General features: G+C 36.7%; 1 protein-coding gene across 1 annotated transcript in view; it reads right to left on the bottom strand.

The window, feature by feature from the left end:
- Window positions 1–3,015: 3,015 nt before the first annotated feature.
- SCD (stearoyl-CoA desaturase) overlaps window positions 3,016–23,400 on the bottom strand; it is a 50,004-nt gene continuing 29,619 nt past the window's right edge. Inside the window, exons 2-6 of the mRNA XM_063434910.1 lie at window positions 19,623–19,877; window positions 15,701–15,831; window positions 13,525–13,730; window positions 10,431–10,663; window positions 3,016–6,946 (exon numbers count right to left, since the gene is read on the bottom strand). Coding sequence (XP_063290980.1) covers window positions 6,747–6,946; window positions 10,431–10,663; window positions 13,525–13,730; window positions 15,701–15,831; window positions 19,623–19,869 — 1,017 coding nt within the window. The 5' untranslated portion in view covers window positions 19,870–19,877 and the 3' untranslated portion in view covers window positions 3,016–6,746. The remainder of the gene's footprint in view (window positions 6,947–10,430; window positions 10,664–13,524; window positions 13,731–15,700; window positions 15,832–19,622; window positions 19,878–23,400) is intronic.

Here is a 23,400-nt window from a genome sequence, read left to right on the forward strand (position 1 = left end):
TCCATCAAGCTAAACTACTAAATTGTTTAAGAGATATTGAAAGTGTTACCCTTGGATGTGACCGCAGAATTTATCACCTCATTTGCCATAAAGCATTCTCTGTATTGAGAGATTAACCTATCTTACCTTACAGTAAACATTCGTCCTCTAACTGTGTGATGCAAGTCTTGCATCAGAACTCATATTGCTTAGCAGGTATATCTTTGTATATCTGAATATATATACATGCCAAGCAGTATAACAATAAAACACAAAACTATTTTACCTTGCTGACATAACTGGGCTCATCGCAAAAGGGCAAATGTAGCTTAAAACAAGTATTTTACAGCATACCTCCTAAGAGTCAAGAAATTGGATGCACAATCCCAGACTTGGGGTCCTTTTCCACTATCCTGGATTTGTTGCAAAGTGCAAGTGTACCTAATGATGTGCTTTTTGGGGGAAAAGTCCCCAAAAAGCATATCATTAGGCACATGTGCACTTAGCTCCCTTTTTGGGCTAAATTGGCCCATTTTTTTGATGGGAGCACCACCTCCTACAACGTCAGTGATGTATATAATGTCACTGGCCCAATCACTACTGGTATGCCTTATCTCTATCCTTCATTTATACCTTCAATGTTGGGAGGTGTGCTCTTGCATCAAAGAACACATGTTAACTTTCAGTCATATAACTGTGTAAACGCTTCCCACCACTCTGACAGACTATTGGCTGTGTAAAGTATGGAATCTCATATGAGCAGTTTCTCCAGTGTTTCTTTGCACCTGCAGTGACACTTGCAGCAGAATTTGTATGAGTGCGGAGGAACACAACCAGTAAAATATTAAGAATCTTAAGCGGATAAAACATGCTTATATTTGCAAAACAGTACGTTAGAAAATGATCTTTTATAGAAAAGAAACCGATAGTTTTGTTTTCATGCTTAATTTAATTTAAAAAAAATTGCAAAATACAACACAGTACTGTGAAAAAGCAGTGTTTTGACCACAGAGTTTCAGAGATCTACATGCGTAAAGCCTTTGTATAATTTTGCTATTCTAAAAGCATACAAACAATCTCCGCTCCACCACCAATGAAAATGTACATACCTCATATTATCATCACCCCCCCACACACATTATCCTCACAATTCTACTCAAACTTACTCCCCTCTCCCCACCCTCCACTACTTACTATATTCCCACTTTATTCTAGTTTTCAATAGAAAACCGGTGAAACAACATACATTATCCTATCAAGGACATGAGTGTCCTTTAAGGCCATTGAAAGTTAGCATATCATTAGTCTGGAATCTAATCCTAAGAACAGTATAAACGCAATCCATGTCAAACTAGTTCACACTGTAATAATACTACAGAACTCACCATACATATTTAGATCTCCGTTCATTTTTGTTGTTCCTTACCCTACACAACTACGAATGGAGCCTGCATAACGTTTCATGGTTAACTGTCCAAAAATTCCTAATTTGGTGAACCTTGCTGCATTTATATATGTGTAGATTATGGACTGAAGTATGCTAAGTAATTTAATATTAAAGTTAGTTAATTGAATTAATTATATTAATTTAAATTCGATAAGTGCTAAATATCCATTAAAGTCTAATAAGTGCTTTAAAGTCTAAGTGCTTCAGTTGAAATATTCTATATATTTGTGCGTGTGTGCGTGTGTTTGTTTACGTATATTACAACAGGTTTAGTTATATTCTGTAGATCCTGGGGGAAAATGTTTCCAGTTTAGAGTATTATATTTTACGGACTTTAATTCTGTAAGTGTTTTGTGTTTAAGTGTATTGGTTCAAATATTGTGTTGTACTTATGTGTGTACACACAAATATACCTTTATATCATATAAGGGCATGTTCTTGAAAATGTTTCTAATTTATAGTACGTTTTCTAAAGTTCTAATTATAGCTTGCATACTAATTTTCTGACTAATTAATTTGAGAAAAATATGAAATAGCTAGTATAAACCTCCTTGACAAATACATCGAAACTGGGGCACTCACTGTTTTTTTTCTAAAACTGCACAATTTTAACATGAGGACAGTGAAAGTATCGACATTTCAATCAATCCTGTGGGTAATTAACCACGATCTGAGTGTTCCAGTATTGATTTATTGATACATACCTATATATACTTTTATTTCTCAGTCAGCCAAACGTAATGCCAACACTGTGCTCATTCAGTATTTAGTTAACATCTAATGTACAGTATCTACATTACAGTATGTTATTTATGCTATCAGAAGCTTTCATGCAGTTGTTTGAAACTACAATTTTTTTTTTTTTACTAGCCACCTAGCATTTTCTACACAGAGATATATTTGCCCATATATATGACCAGATCTTTGTATATAAATACCTAACTGCATCCATATCTTTTACATTCTGGTATGAGGAACATAAAGCGAGAAGTGTTTCTTAAAACAATGGGATAAGGAATGCATTCTACAATTGGAAACATACAATGCTGTTTGTTTCCTTTTGATTTCCAAGCTTAATTGTCAATCAATCTACAGAAAAAATGAAAACGAGCACCGTAGCATGAAACTAAGCATATCCGAAGAACTTATTGCACAAAGGTTCAATGTTATAACTTCTAGACTTAACTATAACGAAGTAAAGACAGTTATATAATTTACCATTTGACTGTCATATACATGCGCACAAATTGGAAATTTGAAGCAGGTGGTCAACTGTCTTGCTATCTAAGGATAAAGGGCTTGCTTTCACAATGGGTAACAATAGTTCAGTAGCCATTAACCCCTCAAGGACACAGCTTTAAAAGCTTGTCTTGCACTAAGGACACAAGCAATTTTTTTTTCTGTCTGTGTTTAATCGCAATTTTCATCTTTCTTATTTATTGCACCTACCCATATTGTATACTGTTTTTTTGTGTTTTTTTTTAAAGGACAAAAGGGGCTTTAATTTGATGTGACATATGCATATATAAAATCTCATTTACTATTAAAAGAAAATACCCTCAAAAAATGTAAAAATAATGAAAAAATAAACAATTTTGACAATAATAACATATGCACAATTAGTGCAGCTTAAGAAAAGTAATTCAAAATTAAATTATTTAGTTGTCCTGAATTTAAAAAAGTATATAATATGTATAGGATTTTGGTTTATTTTTGGTAGTTACTAGTCAAAATATAACATTTCAATGTTTCGATTTTTAGAATTTGGTATGTTTGTCTTAGAAGCTTAATAGCAAACAGAGAAAACTAAATTGTCGCACAAAAGTATGTTTATATAAAGCAGACAGACTTTATATAACAGGCTATATGCTTACATAATTTGACACTTTTTATGCAGCTATTTTACGGTCAATGGTATATTTTGAGCATTATTATTCAGTCACTTTAGCAACAGTTTCTTTCAAATTTTATCATATTGTTTTATTTTTGCATTTATGTAGACATACGTTGTAATTTAGCTATTTATTTTGTAAACTTGTTATGCACCAATATAATAAAAATCACGGATATTCAGCACTGCATGCAGCTCATCAGAAAGTCTAGGCCACTAAAAACGAGGGGAGACCCAGGAATCAAATAATACTTGTGGTTCCCAGTTACCAGCAGGAAAGCAGTCCTTGGCGGTTAAACACTGCATGATGGACATTTTCCATAATGTGTCCTTATGTGAAAAACAAGCATGACGGAAAATTACCATCATGTGTCCTTGAGGGGTTAAGACTGAACTATTTCTTCAAAAACAGGCATAAATCATAACAAATATTTAAATCCTAGATTTAAAATATTTTGGTTGATGAACTAATCTGAAATCTGTAATGACTATTTACTGTATAATTCTTATACTGTATTATAGTCTGTATTCTATGTTCCTTTTCTCATTATTGCGAAAAGTTCAACTCATCACTAGATATTGGTTTTGGTTGCTTACTGAATAGAACTGAGTTATCTCCAAAAATGGGGAACAACATAACACTATTGAGCAGAAACCCTCTCTTCTATCTATAGCTTAATTGTTTTTAAAACTAAATATACCAGGCATAGTCTAAGAGGAACTGTATTTTCAAATATCTATTGTTAAAGGGACACTATAGTCACCAGAACAACTACAGCTTAATGTAGTTGTTCTGGTGAGTATAATAGCTCCCTTCAGGCATTTTCATGTAAACACTGCCTGAGAAAAGGCAGTGTTGACATTGCCCCTAGGGACACCTCCAAGTGGCCACTCCTTAGATGGCCACTGGAGGGGCTTCCTGGCTCAGGGCTGCACAGTAAGCAGCCCTGCCATTCAGCGTCCCCACGCTCTGCATGGAGACGCTGAATATTCCTTGTAGAGATACACTGATTCAATGCATCTCTAGGAGGAGGTCCTGACTGGCCAAAATGGCGTTTGGCCCCGCGCCAATTTTAGCCAATCCAATGCTTTCCCTGTGGGAAAGCATTAGATTGGCTAAAAATCGTCTATTTTGATGATGTCACAAAGCGGGACCAGAGCGGTGCTGGAAATAAGGTGAGTTTTAAACTTTTATAAGTGTGGGGGGGGGGGGGGGGGGGGGGACTGACCCTAAAGTGATCCTTTAAATCTCAGTTTACCATACACCAATTTTAGCCAGGATGCACTGTGCTGTGACATATCTCATGACACATAATTAACATGCATGTAGATAATAGTTTAGATGCTCTTTGTAATATAACCTGCTTGGACTTTACAAATGGGTGTACTTGAAATTTTACTGGGCAAAACACTGCAATATTTTCAGTCTGCTTATATGAACTAGAAAGGAAATGCAGGCACTTGAAAAACGATGTACCAAAACCGCTATTCAATAAGAAAACAATTGATGATGTTGAGAGATTTATAAGGGGGAGGGGGCGGCAAAATATAAATAAAAACAGGCTTCAGGGTAATTAAGTGCTATATACCTGTTTTATAAGTTTTGGTAAAGGAGAATAGAATACCTCTTCATTTATCATGTGGATATTCATTCTTTGGGTGCAGAAGGACTGAGCTGCCGTTTGCATCATAACTCAAACCTCTGGTGTCGAAAGTGCTAAATTTGATTGGTAACCATGGCAAATTTAAATAGTACTAATACCAGTTAAGACTGCAAACAAACCATTCTCTCGTCTTCATCTACGCAAACAACTGTTCAAAGAAATCTAAATCCTACGAACATCCTAAACAAAGGTAAAAAAGCTAAAAATGCATTTAACAAACACTTCACTCTTTATCGGTCTTGGAAAGGCCTCTGAAATTATTTTTTCCTGAAAATAAAATTATGCAAATTGCCAACTCCAAAACAAAACTATCTATACAACACTGTTCTAAGAAATAAATAGGATATGCCAATGTTGTTACATTATGCTAGCAGCCCTCTCTTTCTGCTCTATGAAATGACACAGTATCATTGTAGGGGGTCATACACATGGGATTAAGACTTTATGGGTAGAATTTTGCCAAGAAGTCACAACATAATCCTACCGATTTCAGAGATTAAACACAGTCTCTCTACTGCTGAATTCCCTTATGATACAGACAGGGTAAAAAGAATGAATCCAAATGTTTTAATTTGGAATAAAAATGTTGGTTGGAAAAAAAATAAAAAGAAAGAAGAACAAGCATTCTCAAAAACTCCAAAAGAATTCAGCCACAGTATTTCAAAAACAGCTTACTCTTTCTTAAATGTCTTCCTTCACTTATTTACATCTAACCTCAGTCCAACATTGGTTGCACAAACAGCTAACATATGAAAGCTGTCAAAGAAACTGCCTACTGCCTTTTCTATTTGCACAAGAAAGAGCAAATCAAATCAAATGGGATACAAAAACTCTTTAGCTTTTTTTTTTCCTTATGTAAAAACTGTTTAAAAATGGCACTTGAAAAGTTTCGCTTATTGGTAATTTTTTTTCCTTTTTTTGCAGAGCGCCTGAGAGCAGTCAGTGAAATAACTCAAGAGAAAGAGATGCTGTTTTGGTAAGTGATTAAAGGGACAGTAACACTTAAAAAGAACTCGATCGTATATAAAAGAGAGGAAACGGTATTATTCAAACTGCGTTGTAAAAAATGATGGAATGTGCCTGCTCTCTTTTTTTTTGCCCATGGTACGTTTTTACATTTTTCCTCAATGTATTCTGAAGTATTCTCAATATATTCAAAGGCCTCATTTGCCTATCACAACTCAGCTGTGGATATAACACACTTTTTAAATTTGGTTTCTGAAAATTAGGGCTTACCAAGGCAGTAAAAGGCAATTCAAGCATATTCCATCATTCGTACATACGTATTTCAACTTATCTCATTATATTCATTAACACAAGAGCCACATCTGACGAAGCCTTACTGTCCCTTTAACACGAGATTTACAGTAGGTTTAGGTCAAGTTTAGACCAGAAATATATGCATCAACTGCAATTGACAGATGAATGGCTGAACAAAAAAGGCAACAGAGAAACAAGAACACTAAAAATATTCAAAGGATACAAACTAAACAAAGAAGGCAAGTAAAAGTTAAAACATTTCAGAAGAAGACATACATGGGAAGGCAAATGGAGGGTAAAGAGGCAATAAACTATAAGATACACCCAAGGGTGGGGTTATAATTACTTTAACCACACTATTAAAATAACACTGAGTTGGATTATATTAAAGTAATCATATTTAGCCTCCCACTTGTTTTTATGTTGTTGTTGTTTTTTTTAATTTGTTAATTATTAGCACATTTCCTCTTTTTCTTCCTTTTTTTTCTTCTTCCATTTTTAAATTTCAGCCACTCCTATGGCTTCCATCACCGCTGCGCACTTTCCGAGCCAAGATGGCTTCTTTAGATACCTTCTTGCAGTTAGTAGCCAAACCCAAGAGGCACATGAGGTCTATAAAGCATGTGGTCAGGTTTAACCGTACTCCAAATTCGCTGGATGAGTAGTCATATGGGAAAGTATGATGGTAGTTATGGAAACCTTCACCTAAAAGAATAAAAAAAAGTGTTGGTTCATTAAGAATAACTTCAGTATTACATTACTGTAATAAGTTAATCCACTCTTAAATTGTGCATGTTCTACTTGTGAACCACAACATAAATCAGTCGAAGTAAAAAAAAAAACAGCTTTGAAAACTAGTGGAAGGCTTCACAGAACCTCAGTAAAAGGTATTTGATAAAAGAATATGATAGTTTCAACAAATGCTATGCTGTAGTTTAGGGACCATCATCTCTCAGAGAAATCCAATCCAATCCAATCCTAAACCTAGGATACCTAAACCTAAAAGGTTCACCGGTTACTAAATAGTACAGGAGAACCAGTAACATTAACTTGTAGAATTTATGTGGTCTAGCATTGGGTATTTACCAGTATACCAGGTAATTATTTTAATATATTTCCTCCCAATGCTGTGTATCAATGAGCTTACGTTTGATTATGATTACCTAGAAAAGAAACAATTTACAAAAAGAGCCAATACGAGACACAATGCTTTGTCTGTATTCTTGAAGTCAGAGAAGGTAGGTGTTAGGTAGGGCTCTAAGCAATAGTAGTTAAAAAATCCAGTTAAATTTCTGGACCAATAGGCAAGATGTTTGACCATTTTTATGTATCTGTTATTGTTTTACTTATTCTGTTTGACTGAGGTTTTATTGAGGATTTTTGTATTATCGTATATACTCGAGTATAAGCCGAGTTTTTCAGCACATTTTTTTTGTATTATCGCTTATACTCGAGTCAATAGTCTGTATTATGGCAATTTGCATTGCCATAATACAGACTGAGGGAGAGGAGGCTGGCAGAGATCTTACTTACCCCTCCTGCAGCTCCTGTCAGCTCTCTCCTCCTCCGCGCCGTCCGTTCAGCACCTCGGTCAGCTCCCAGTGTAAATCTCGCGAGAGCCGCGGCTCTCGCGAGACTTACAGTGTGAGCTGACAGAGGGAGCTGCACAGACCGCGCGGAGGAGGAGAGAGCTGACAGGAGCTGCAGGAGAGGTAAGTAAGATCTCTGCCAGCCCCCTCTTCCCCCCCCCCCACTGAACTGCCAATACTGGACCACCAGGGAAGGAGCCCCCCTCCCTGCCATGTATCAAGCAGGGAGGGGGGACGAAAATAAAAATAATAATTAAATAAAAAATTATAATAAATAATAATGAAAAAAATATATTAAAATAATAAAAAATAATAATAAATAAAATTGCCCACCCCCCCCACCACTGCAACACACACACGCACACACACACTGCACTCATACACATACACACACACACACTGCACACATACACACACACACACACTGCACACATACACACACACTGCACTCATACACACACTGCATTCATACACACACTGCATTCATACACACACACACTGCACTCATACACACACACTGCACACATACACACTCATACACTCATACACACACACACTGCACACACACACACACACTGCACACATACACACACTGCACTCATACACACGCTGCACTCATACACACGCTGCACTCATACACACACGCTGCACTCATACACACACGCTGCACTCATACACACACACTGCATTCATACACACACACTGCATTCATTATACACACACTGCATTCATTATACACACACTGTAAATAAATATTCAATTAATATATTTTTTTTAGGATCTAATTTTATTTAGAAATTTACCAGTAGCTGCTGCATTTCCCACCCTAGTCTTATACTCGAGTCAATAAGTTTTCCCAGTTTTTTGGGGTAAAATTAGGGGCCTCGGCTTATATTCGGGTCGGCTTATACTCGAGTATATACGGTAATTTCTGGTTTCACAAAGGTTCCACTATTTTGTTTCGAACAACTTGGCAGCTCAAGGGTTCAACAGTTTTTATAGTCATAAAAATAGTTTGATATATAATGTTCTGGATCAGCAGTTCCTAAGATTCCTTTGGTTACTAATTTCAACCACTAATAGGGCACTTCTGTACACTTATCTATTCTCTTGAGTCCTGCTCCAATTATTAAAAAAGTAAAAAAAAATCATAACGAGCAGTCAGTTACAAAAAGGAGAAGAAATTTGTGATTTAGGTATTTGGTAATAAGAGGAAATATGAAACTGTAGAAAAAATCACTACACTTTGTTTGCACATTATACTGAAAAACAGTCTAAAGTGACCTTTTTTTTCGTGTGATACTTATTTGAAACAATTTTAAATAAAAAAATAAATGATTTTAAGGTGATACAATTTGATATGTTGAAAAAAATATTTTTAAAGAAAAATAAAAAACTACAATCCCCTCTGCTTTGGAAGCTCCATGTTTAAAAAAAAAACAAAAAAAAAAAACGCAATAGAATTACCTAACTATTGGTCTCTACCAGTAAGGCTTTAAATTAACAATTATTTTTCTCTGGATAAAATTCACATTTTGTAAAATAATTAATTATTGGTCAGGCTACAGACCTGAAGGAAAGCTGAGACATGAAGAAGAAAAAGCATTCTAAAGCAAAAACAGAGTATTCAAACTACACTAGTTAGAAAAAGTGTATGAAATAGTACCAAAGTGTTTGGAAATCCCAGTTATGACTGATGGATCAATATTACAGAAGGGGTGGTCACGTCACACCACCCAGACACTGTCTATTGGTGAACCTCAAATAACTACCAAGCAAAGAGAAGACTTAAGAAGTCAACAGTTTCAAGAGCTCTGCATCAACGTGGCCTGTATGGGAGGGTGGCAAGAAATAAGCCGTTACTCAAAGCCAACCATATGAATGCATGTTGGAGTTTCCCGAAAAGCACGAGAATGACTTATGTAAGCTTTGGAAAAAGGTTTTGTGGTCTGATGAGACCACTATAGAGATTTTTGCCCACAATTCAAATTGCTAAAAGTGTAGAAATTAAACAATACCCATTCTTAAAAAAACACTATCCCTACACTGAAGTATGATGGTGGTTGCAGCATCATGTTGGCAATACTGCGGGGAAATCGTCTTCAGTCTACAAGAACAGGTGAAATTGGAAGAACCTTTCAACTTTCTACATGGCAACGATCCACAGCACAAGGCACAAGCAACATTCGACTGGCTCAAGAGCAGAAACTTGAATGTCACTCAGTGGTCCAGTCAAAGATCAAATTTCAATCCTACCGAGAAGCTGTAGGACTATTTGCAAATTGTGGTCCGTTATTGCAACCCAACCAAACTGTAACACATAGAGCAAATTCAAATAAGTAAATTTTACTCCCACTCTAAGTGCAAAACTGGTAGATTCTCACCGCAAAGACTTAAATCTGTTATTATAGCAACAGGTGGCTGGCTACAATGATGCGTTTGAACACAGCAATAACGAGCTATAAACTTTTTATTATTTCTATTTTGAAAAACAAAAATCTAAGAATGTAATCTCTTGCTTTAATCTGCCTCCACATCTCTTACCTGGATTGTTAACACATTGCATTCAAATACAAACATTATTGATGCTAAAAACGTACCTATGGCTCCAATTGCAACTAGAGTGTTTTCCCTGGGATTGATGCTCTTATCATATGGTCGGTTTCCAAACATGTGAGCGGCACTGTTCACAAGCCATGACGCATTAAGGACTAATGCATAGCGCAGCAGGCATGGGACATAGAAGGCCACCGAAAATGATTCACCCCAAAAGTACCAAGGAATCACAGTGGGCACAATGAAACACATCACCAAGATGGACTTCTTGTAATGTCTGGTACAAAAATAAACAAAGCAGAAATGGTTAATGTAGGAAGCACTCAACGTTGGGGGATTACTGCTAAACACAGATAATTTATACTGGGTGATAAATTGTGTAATCCTACTACTTAATTAGGATAACAAATACATAGTGTAAAGTAAGCCATAGCACACCATAGTTATGCAAACAAATATTTATTGGTACAAAATTTAGAAAAATCAACACTAACAGAGTGTATATTATGAATTTAGTATCACCACTGTGTATTATGACAGCCCAGTTTAGTGAATGGGTAATCACTTATTGACTGAGAGTGCTCTATGCCAATCAGCAGTATCCTGCCCGGCGGCACTCTATGCTTCCTGTGAAAGTGAAAATTCTGAAGCCAGATGCCACCAGGAGAAAAGCTGAGACCGGCGCTGGAGGCAACTTAGGGGTTAAACCGTTCGAGAAAGATTTAACCCCTTGAGGTAAGAGTGCCTCCAGGCAGCATAACAATTTAATTTAGATTAAGTTGTTTTGGTGCCTGGAGTGTCAATTTAAGTTCACTGACTTAAAGAGTGGAAACCACAGCCTGATGCCTTTCTCAAAGTGATCCACTCTAATTGTCAGTGAACTTAAGCATAACGCATGTGTAACAAGATTAATTTATAAAAGTGATAATGTCTATTGAAACCTACAGTTTTTTGCAAAATGGAAGAAAAAAAATGAGGTCCCACTCTTCATTTACAAAGCATTGCAACAAGCTGGAGTTCTTTGGAGTATCCCTTTTAAGACAGACATCCACTGATAAGCCACAACAATAAAACCAACTGCCTAATATCTTGAAGGTCCACATCGTACTGCCAAAACAGTGCTCATGCCATCAGGGAACACTACTGCCATGAAGGGGTGCATGCACTCTGCAACAATCCGTAGGTATGTAGTATTGGCTAAAGTAGCATCCACATGAATGGCTATTTCCCAGCAGAACCTTCCCTAGAGCATAACACTGCCTCTGCCAGGCTGCCTTCTTAAAATAGTGCATTCTGCTGCCATTTCTTAACTAGGCAAAGAACGCACACGAACCTGGCCATCCACCTGATCTAATAGAAAACATGACTCCTCAAAGCAGGCAAACTTCTTCCATTGCTTTGTCCTTCTTCCATTGCATGGTCCTGTTCCGACACTCACGTCTCCATTAAAGGCGCTTTTGGCTGTGGACAAGGGTCTTCACAGAAACTCTGACCGTTCTGCAGCCCCATGGGCAGCATACTGTGATACACTGTGTGTTCTGACACATATCTATCTTGGCCAACATTATGTTTTTTTTTCAGCAATTTGAGCTACAGTAACTCTTCTGTGTGATCAGACCAGACAGGCTAGCCTTTACCCCTCATGTACATCAATGGGCCTTGGGAGCCCATGAGCCTGATGTCGGTTCACCAATTGTCTTTACTTGCACCACTTTTGGTAGGTATTAACTGCTGATAACCAAGAACACCCAAAACTTGCCATTTTGCAGATGTTCTGACCCAATCATCTAGCCATCACTATTTGGCCCAAGTTATTCAGTGCTTTAGTTTGCTCATTTTTGCTGCTTCCAACACATTAAATTTAAGCCTTGTTCACTTGCTGCCTAACATATCCCACCCCATGACAGGTTAAATTGTTATGATTCAATCAATGTTATTCACTTCCCCTGTCTGTGGTTTTAATGTCGTGGCTGATCAGTGTAATACTGCTGTTTATTCATTATACACCTCTAATTTCAAGTTTCAGGACAAAGAAGCTCGAGCGGACATACGTGTGTTCAGTTTCTTATTGGCTGGAAAGATGTAATAGTATCCACACAGCCAATAAGAAAAGCATGAACTTTCTGTAGTAATCTGAGTGAGAGAAATACTGGATACATTATATAGCGCAAAGCAATGACAGCCTGCCTTTTCCATAAGAAGGAGAAACAGCATATTGTCACGAGTATATGTGTATCTTCATCAATGTAGAAAAAAAAAGGTATTTAACCCCTTAAGGACACATGACGTGTCTGACACGTCATGATTCCCTTTTATTCCAGAAGTTTGGTCCTTAAGGGGTTAAAATGGTATTTAAAACATACTAATTCCTTCCCAAAATTAACCTTAATAATAATATGACAAATGTGTGGCATAATGGTATTACAGATATATTTAACACATGGTCCAGCATAACCTTGAGAACAAATTAACACATCTTCTGTCTAACAACAGTTAAGTTGAGCAATATACGAATTTACCCACATTTTTATTTAAAGGAACACTATAGTCACCTAAATTACTTTATCTAAATAAAGCAGTTTTAGTGTATAGATCATTCCCCTGCAATTTCACTGCTCAATTCACTGTCATTTAGGAGTTAAATCACTTTGTTTCTGTTTATGCAGCCCTAGCCACACCTCCCCTGGTTATGATTGACAGAGCCTGCTTGAAAAAAAACAACCTGGTTTCACTTTCAAACAGATGTAATTTACCTTAAATAATTGTATCTCAATCTCTAAATTGAACTTTAATCACATACAGGAGGCTCTTGCAGGGTCTAGCAATCTATTAACATAGCAGGGGATAAGAAAATCTTAATTAAACAGAACTTGCAATAAAGAAAGCCTAAATATGGCTCTCTTTACAGGAAGTGTTTATGGAAGGCTGTGCAAGTCACATGCAGGGAGGTGTGACTAGGGTTCATAAACAAAGGGATTTAACTCCTAAATGGCAGAGGATTGAGCAGTGAGGCTGCAGGGGCATGTTCTATACACCAAAACTGCTTCATTAAGCTAAAGTTGTTCAGGTGACTAGTGTCCCTTTAAATTATTTACATACAGTGTTTAATCTTCACTAAACTGTGTCTTGAAGACTCACCTTCTCTGGAACATGACCACACCATCAGCTCTAAGATCACTTAAATCAAGCCTTTTTCCTTTTTCTATCACATCTGGGTGTTTTCTTTGAAGGAGCCATCCAATGTGGGAAAAGAAAAAACCCCGAGCAGCGTTATGTGGATCTGCATCTGTTTCAGAGTACTTGTGGTGGCCACGATGATCTCGTGCCCATTCATAAATGTCATTCTAAACAACACAAACAGAGTTATCAGCCTGAGTGCAACCATATCTTAAGCAGAAGTTATCTACAGATTATGGAAGCAATGTTACTACACACTAGAGATCTGGTGATGTGGATTGGATTACATACACTGCTGATATAATAGCTGTTATGCTGTATGTTTTTTTAATGACATGCTAACTGCTCAAACAAATATTTCCTAAAGTAGCTAGTGGATATTTGAGAGAAAAAAGGGAAAGAAAAATGAAATCCGCCATCTTTTTCAATAATGATTCTGATCTTTGTAGGGCAGCTAACTAAATTAAGATACAAAGCTGTCTGCTGAATGGCATCCACATACACAAACGCATATGCACAATAGATACACATTAAAACCAACAAAAAGGGTTTAAGATTTCACAGGGTCCTGGGCAGACTACTCTTTGCTCTTAGTATAGCGATAGCACAGGAGTAAGCAACTTTTGGCACTCCAGATTTAGTGGACTACATCTTCCCTGATGCATTGGCAGAATTATGGCTGTGAGAACATTATGGAAGATAGAGTCCATAAGATCTGGAATGCTGAAGGTTGCCTACCCCTGTAGTGAATTGATTCAAGCTTTAACACCTGGGGCCTAGGTGACTGCCTTTGATCACTTTATGGTTAATATGGCAATGAAAACCAGTATGTCTACCTTTTTCAATATGGACTGATGGCACAAGGGGGAGTTAATGGTTATGGATTATTAGCTTTCATGCAAGCATTACTGAACAATGAGTAAATGATAGTTTAGAACATGTGATTGGTTGTGGTTTGTTTATCCAAGTTGTTTGTATAAGTTATAAGTGAAAGCAAATTGGCTACAAATATGACATTTGTATTTATGATCAAGATGATAAGGATGCTTTGTATGCACATTAAAAAAGACACACCAGGCACCATTATCATTTCTGTGCATTGTCTAGACTTTGGCCTATATAATTATGTGTATCTGCCTGAGTTTGTATAGTTTAAAAAATAAAGGTGCTGCAACATTCTGCATTATAATTCAATTGAATCTGTCCCACTTCCCTAACGAACTATTTTTTTTAAATTCATTTTTTTTAACATTTCAGAGCTATACAGTGTTATTCACTAAAAAGGTAACTTTTCCAGTTTGGCTACTTAGACCTTAAATTTGAAATTCACTTTGAATTCTCAGTGAATAACCCTGCTAGTCTCAATGTCTCTGCTTTCTAAAGGCATTACTGCAATAACACAGTTGTACATAGGGAAGCACAAGACACATTTCTTGAAGCTATAGTTAACCTGACAGCTTTCATAAGTGGAAAACTGATAACTGAACTACAAGTCCCAGAAAAACTCTGCTCTGAGCAGAACTGAAACGGTCCACAAAGTGCTTGGAAATCTGCTAATCAGCCATGTGCTCTATCCATTGAGCAGACACTAGAAATCTGAGACAGTAAGATTAAAAGGGCGTGACGGACAGTGCAAGTCATTTTTATGTGCAGGCTAATGGTTGTTACATTTCTAACCTCTGTAAGGAAAGTTAAACCGCTAATGCCTGACCCCATACATCACAAATGTCCCTATTTTGGGCCCAAATCCCTCTGTCCCTTTTTATTTATCGTAATGTTACTTATTTCTAGGAGCTCTGTATTGATGATTGGTCTAAATATATAACAGAGCTCCACAGCAATAATACTCACAGTAATGTCTTTAAACTACAATAAACGTGTTTAGAAATCGATCTGTGTAAATATGACACATTGTTCATGTTCTAAATTACATTTTAGTTGCTTAAGTTGTTACTACCAAAAATTTCTCAGAAGAGCCCGACCCTGGCCACACCCCCACTCACACCCCTAATATTAAAGCGTCCTTGTTTGTCCATTTGAAATACGGAAAGGTTGATCTGCTCATTAATATTTGTAGTTCTAAGGTAAAAATGTCAGTTCGGACATAGATCAGAATTAGAGAACCATAAGGTTTTACCTGGAAAGCCATTGTGTTTGAAATTGCCAAAAATATCCGTAGAGGTAATTTGGCTTTGTATGAACGATGGCTCCATAGACGATGGGCTCCTGCAGTCACTCCCAGAGCGCTCAACATGAAACACAGAATTGCTGTAGAAATAAAAGACACACCATTTGTACAGTCAAAACAAGTCTTCAATGTTTTTTTCTTCAATCAATAAATGTGTGGAATATATAGCATTCAAATATTGTCCTTGGTATGGCAATTTTTAGTCTTAGAAAACTTGCTTTATTCCTTGCTTTTTTGTTATCATTACTTTTGTATTATACATAGATTGCATTTTAAAAGTTGAGTTTCTAATATGAAACTAAGCACTACCAGGAAGATATATTACATGCTTTATTTAATTTTTAAACTTTGTGTGCTCCCTAACTTTAGGGGGGCTTGTTCCCATATTTTGACCAGCTGTGTGCTTGCTTCCAATGTTGCCAGTAAATCTCTCCTATAATTTGTAGTTGCTAACAAAATCCAGGCGATTTTAGCAGCTACAAATTATCAGATTGATTTCCACCTCTCCCGTCAAGGTTTTCCTCCTACCTGTATTAACAGCTCTTCCTACTGATATGTCTGCATTTTAGCAGTAGCCTTTTGGTGACACTGTGCATAATGTAGTAAAAATTGTGAAAAGTTAAGTAGGAAAGATTGGAAGAGGGGGGATTGCAGGCAGGAGTCAGGACAGAGGCATTAGGATGGAAAGAGAAAGGGGTAATGTGGAGGAGATGGACACCCCAGAGCGTGGAGAATGGGGGAGGAGGAGAGTAGTCATAGATTGCAGGTTCAGACCAAGTAGGGCCTTGGTCCCATATCACAGGATAGAGAGCAAGAGATGGCTGATCCTTTCTGCTTGACAGGCAGAAAAAGAGAGGAAAGGTACACTAGGAAGGAGAAGGAGTCCCTGGTTGATGTATATCTGCAAATGGAATTTATTCCTGAGAAAGATAACCTCTGGCCCACTGTGTTCCCAGTTATGGAAGTATATCCAATATGCAGTATGTAGTTTTGGCAATATCACCGTGTGAAGAACATCAGGTACTCTTTCCACAATTGCCTGAAGAGGGGCTATTGGGAGGAGTGTTTTGTGGGATCATCTCTATGGTTAAAGTTCAGTGAACCAGAGGGACATGAAAACTGCAGCAGAGCTTTCTATGGAGAAGCATTGGATTGAGATCATCAAAATGGATGATTTCTGCCAGCAAGGCGGAATAGCAGGGCGGAAACCGGTGCGCCAAGGAAGTAAAGGTAAGTTACAATTATTTTGTTACTGCACACAGTGGAGGGGGGGTTGCAGGTTACCTAAATTGTTAGTAGAACACTATAGAATTCAGTTACAGAATTAAGTTTAGTATGGTGCTATCCTAGTGATTGGCAGGCATTTCCCCTTTTGCAGCCCTCCCCTGGTTGTTAACCTGATTTTTGTGTCTTTCCATCAGACAGAGGCAGGTTTTAAAATATTGAGGGATAGAAACAGATATTAATGTTTAGAGACAGGCATGAAAACCGGTTAGTAGGTAGTGGTTATCAGCTCCCTTTATACTCTACATGTGCCATAAACAGTAATGTTAGCGGGTATTTCTTTGTCGTTAATTGTGAGAGTTTACAGCTAGCAAACAAACACTAAAATTCGTAAAGCAATTCGATTAGCAGCCCTAGAATTTTTTTATTTATTTTTACAAAATGAAATGTTAGATGCTGCTACCCTTTTTTAATTACACATAAAAACTTTTCAAATTAACAAAAAAAAAATGTGCGTCAGCAGAAAACATTATTTTGCATAGTCCATTTCCTGCATTTATATCCCTGACACATAGAACTGCTTTCTCATTAGTTTAGTAACGACTGAATGACCGAGTTGGCAGGAAAATACTGCAAAATCCCAGGATAATGTAGTGCATTAGCTTCTTTTAGATCTGTGACTTTTTTGAGCTTCAAAATGAGTCTGGGCAGTAACATGTGGCATTGCCTTAGTAACTCTTGCTTGATCTCTGTGTTCGTATCTCTCTCTTTTCAAAAAAACATTAATTCTCCAGAACAACATGGTATGTGTGCGCTTGCTTTATGAAGTGTAAAATGTGATGATTCGGAGAAAAAGATAATTATCTGTGAATGAAAAATATGACACAGTATGCAATTTCGTGTTGATTTCTTGTTGTGAGGCAGCATTAAAAACTAACATCGCATATGGAGTATTGATTCTAGATGCAGAAACCTCACGGCTTGACCTTGACATGCATTTGCTGTGCTCAATCTGTCTCTGCCCTAATAGGCACTGCACAAAGAAGAATTGAAGGTGAGTCTAACACTAACTAGGATGATATATACGGGGTTATTCACCTATAGTAGGAATCGCTAGGAATTCAAAGTGAATTTCAAATTGAAGGCGAAAGAAGCAGAACTGAAAAAATTCTTCCAATCAGCTATGATTTCAGTTTTTTTTACTATGGCCTTAATGTTCAAATTCACTAGGAATTCCCGGCAATTCTCACTTTGGTAAATAACCCTGACTGATTATTCTACCAGATATAAAAGCCTGACCACATTCTACCAGATAGCACCAATATGAAAATGTTCTATACTATAACTTTCAAATATATATTGAGAATTGGCAATTCCAATATACCCGGACTTAAACAAGAAATGCAAAGGGTGATTTTCAATGACGAAGTTTGGCATTTGTTGCACATGGAAAGAAAATAATAATAATGTGAAATACGTCACCAACTTATCGGACTCATGAGTCTCAAACCACTCCAATGTTCCACTCATCCGGGCTTTGGTCTAGGACTAATGTATAGGACTTTCCAAAAGATTACCCATTTCTTCACCTTCCCCCTTCCTGCGCGTATGGTTTTTTTGTTTTTCTTTTCTCTTCTTTCCTTTCTTTTTGTTGACTCACTTTGCATTTCATTTGATGACTGTACCCTGCTGAATCTCTCCCCTACAATACATATGCAGATAGGCTCAACCTGCATGCCACCTATGATGGCTATAATGAAATGTATGGTAGGGAACAGATTTCATTATTGGAATACCCCCTCGGCTTTGACATGATAAACATACACTTTCCATTAAATCAAATTAAAGGGACGATAGTCACCAAAACAACTTTGGGTTAATGAAGCGATTTTTGTGTATAGATCATGCCTCTGATGTTTCACTGCTCAATTTTCTGCCATTTAGGTGTTAATTTAACTTTGTTTCTGTTTATGCAGCTCCTGCAAGGTCCAACAAGCTATTAACAGAGTATTATATAAGAAATTCAAAATTAAACAGAATTTGCAATAAAGGAAGTATAAACATCAGACGACTATTTACAGGAACTGTTTAGGAAGGTTGTGTAAGTCACATGCAGGGAGGTGTGACTAGGGCTGTATAAACAAAGAGATTTAACTCCTAAATGGCAGAGAATTGAGCATTGAGACTGCAGAGGCATGATATATACACCAAAACTGCATCTTTAGGCTAAAGTTGCTTTGATGACTTGTGTCCCTTTAAGCTATAACGCTCAAAGTTGAGATACTGTCCAATATATCTACTGCTAGAATACCTGATGCATTTAACCATGTCCTGTACATAACCTGTAGTGTTATGTTTTTATCAGAAACCTATAAAACATCTAAAATTACGCTTCCCAACAGCTATCACAATAAAACAGTGTTGCAAAACTATGGTAAGTGTATAGATTTAGAATCTGTTTTCCTCTTATAAATAAAATGCAAAAAAAAAAAATCTTCTAAGCATGATAACCACTACAGTGCGTTGTAGTGGTTATGGTGCTTAAAGTGTCCCTTCAATATGAAAAGTACTTTAATTAAGAATTCTATATCAAAATGTTTCATATTTTACACTCATTTATCAGGATTGAGTAGAATATTTTTCTTACACCAAGCCAATGTGGGGAGCGATGCAGCTGGTACAAGGAAGATGCCGTATACAGCTCCTACATGCAGCAAAGACATCAGAATAACATTTCTCCAAACGATTTCCATAGGTGGCTTGGGACCAGGTTTTTCAGCGTAGGTGTTATCAAATATGACATCTGTAATGACTTTATCTTGATCGGTCTCTTCTGGTTTTATACTGGTGGTTTCCACGCATGTCCCCGAGGACTGACTCCCTCTGTAGGTCATTTTGAAAACTGTTGAAAACAAATGGAAAAAAATTACCAAATATATGGTAAATAATTTACAAACAAACATTAAAGAGCAAATCATACATTGTTACAACTAAAAATACTAAATGACAAGCATAGAAAATCATTTTTTTGATGCAAGTTTCATTCTTCCTAATTCTGGCATTCTGCCAGGCTGCTTACTACATACGTGTAACTAGTGTGTACTTTCTGTGTTACTGTTCTGGATGGTCTGTCTATCTATCTATCTATCTATCGATCTATCACTCTTCTGTGCTTGTACTGTTCTCCAAGATTCTTATTCAAAATACCATCTCACAGCATTTTTCTTGATCTCTTAACCAAAGAGGAAAGGATCTTTTCTTGATCTCTTAACCAAAGAGGAAGAAATGCCACAAATGAGTCATCTCCCCAAATGTTGGTGAATTTCTTGTCTACTTTTGGTATGGTGCCTTTTGTAGGCACACTTCATATGTTGTAGGTAACCTGCAGCCATTGCTTTTGAGAGATTTTTTATTTAAAGTGAATTATTACGGTTATTAAAGTTAACCACTAGTAGTTTGCTTGCATGCTTAAGGCACTGTATCTATGCCTTTTCAATGCTGTTCTGAGATTACTAGGTTATATTTTACCCCCCCCCCCCCCCCGTAATCCATCATACAGGGTAAATTTACTTTGTAACTATGCAATGTTGTCTATACTTTATGGTTATATTACTGAATCTGAAGTGTACGTATCTACTCGTCATAAAGGCATACTGTAGCATTAGGAAAACATATCTGCATTCCCTACTTAGTTTTAGGGCTCCCTTGGTTCCCTCGTTTAAAAAAAACAATAACGCAGTCTCTTTTGGTGCTGCCGCAGCCTCTTCCGTGCCTCCACAATATAAATTATAGGGATAGCAAACCCATTTACATTTCAACGACCAATTATGCAGGAGAATAAGAAGCAAGTTTTTCATATGTCTTACATAACATTTTGCACTTTATCAGCTTTTTTTTATTTTCTATTAAAAAGGGTAGGGAAAAAGCTTTTAGCGTTAAGCCTTCACATTTGCAGTGAAGAACAGCAATACTTGCAGAGTAAACAAGATAGTGAGACAAATAACCTCAGGTTATGGAGTTCAAATGCAGGTTATCTATATGGGAACAGGTTCAATGTCATAAAAATTCTATGAGCGACAGTGGGGCAAGGGCAAATTCATTTGTAATGTGTCAACTTGTCTGCTGCAGGATACGGTTGCTCTGTTTACCTTAACCCTCACGTGCTGCAATCGTCTATTCCTCTGTGTGTCGTCATCCTTATTGCTTTTGAATAGTTTAGAACTTTAATCACTAAAAATCTTGCCCCAATAATGTTTTGTTAGGTTCAGATTCATTCTAGCCTGTAATCAGGTGTCACACTGAATGGCATTGATAAGTTAAAAGTATTTGTTGATATTACAGCAGAAGATTTTTTATATAAAATGACTTCACTTTCTATTCTCCTTTATTCCTAACGCTTCCATGCCTGGGTCCGTGGCTAGCTTATAAAATAAAAGGTCTACTTACTTTTTTCCCCATGCTTACACTCCCTAAGCACTGCTCACCTCTCCACCTACCAAGACATCACAGAGGAGACATTGTCCTCCCATGCAATGATCCGATCTAATACTCCTCATAGACGAGCATTTGGTATCTGATGTGCATGTGCACCCCAGCATTGCTGTCGGAAAGCATGGAATTCATACTTTCATACGGTGATTTCTGCAGAAGCACCTCTAGTGGCTGCCAGTATAACAGCCACTAAATGTGGAAATAAAGGGACATTATAGGCACCCAAACAACTTAATCTAGTGGTTTTGGTGTATAGATCATGCCCCCACAGTCTCACTGTTCACTTTTCTGCCATTTATGAGTTAATTTCTCATCTCCTGCTGTGTTAAAAGCCTTCCAGACCCTGCAGGAGCCCCCTATGAGTGATTAAAGATCAATTTACAGAGCAGAAGATAAAAACTTCTAAAGCAAGTTAATGTCTGATTAAAAATTAAACCTTTTTTACATTTGTTTTTTAGTGATTTTACTCCTAGATGGCAGATGATTGAGCAGTGAGACTATAGGAGCATATTATACAATACATACTATACAACAAAGCTGCTTCAATAAGCTAAAGTAGTTTTGATGCCTATAGAATCCCTTTAACCCTGCTAATAAAAAACCCGCAATGTTTACACTCCTTCGTTAAACCTAAAGGATCACTGCACCTAGGCCACTTCATTGAGATGAAGTGGGCTGGGTGGCTTTAGTGGTCATTATTGTGAGTGGTCATTATTGTGAGTATTGTTGCTGCAATATTTTCAGGCACACCCAACTTAGGTCTTACAAGACTGAGATTTTAGAATAGAGAAGAGGGACAGGGGGATTTGGGTGCAAAATAGAGACTGACTAACCTAAATACGGACTCTTGGGAGGCATGATTTAAAGATTTACTCACAAAACAGTGTATGTTTGTATGCATAGATGTTTTTAGAGAGTTATATGGCAGCTGATGATGAATGACACATTAAAGAAAAAAATTGAAGCATATGAAAGTAAATTGTGAATTATGTTGCAATAAAAAAAACATATTTAAACAAAAAATTGTTTAATCAAGCAGAGAACACAGCTAAATTAAAAAAAAATCCCAAAATATATTTTGGAAGCTCAATATTTAATTCACCATGGATTATTGGTTAGTCAATATACCTTTTGAAGAAACATTAGTTTTTTTTTTATTGACAGTTACTGATGTAAACTTGGTAGGTTGTGAGTTGCTTAATAAGCACAAACATATAGACAAGCGGATGTCAATGAGTGGAAAAGTGTACTCACTGAGTACTGAACAATTAAACTGAACATTAAATTCCAAGAAACTTTAATTATATTATGCAAAGCCTAAAGAGCAAACAAATGTGACCAAACGCAAACAGTTTATTAAGAAACAAATTTGATGGATCACGATACTGGTGTAAACATTTTGTGTAAAAAGAAAGCTGTAATATCTAGTACTAAATATATTTTTTCCAACTAATGATTCCAATTATAACATCAACAAGAAAGCTTTTATATCAAGACAAAGAGCACACAGTTATTTTAGTGATTATTCTAATTGTAATGATTGGAAGAATAAAATAACAGCTCTTATTCCTTACAAAACAAAAATCCTCTATATGCTTTTAAAGAAACCATAATTAAAAATTGTATATATATATATATATATATATATATATACACTTTTAACTTAGTAATCACTTTCTGACTATGCTGTTTTGGTGACTCTTCAGACACATTTCAATTGCATTTTGTAGTTTCCATTAAGTTACTGGTGGGTAGGGGAACCCATCATTAAACTAATTGTGTTAACTGGAGCAAGGGGAACATGGAGATGGCAGGTTCTATTATTTGTTACAGCTTAAGTGTCACTGGCTGAGATTGGAAGACAGCACACCATATTAAAGATTGTACTCCTGTTTTTTTTATAGGACCAATATATACTGTACAAGTAATTGCCA

The sequence above is a fragment of the Pelobates fuscus genome, chromosome 10 (genome assembly GCF_036172605.1).
Source record: "Pelobates fuscus isolate aPelFus1 chromosome 10, aPelFus1.pri, whole genome shotgun sequence".
NCBI lineage: Eukaryota > Metazoa > Chordata > Amphibia > Anura > Pelobatidae > Pelobates > Pelobates fuscus.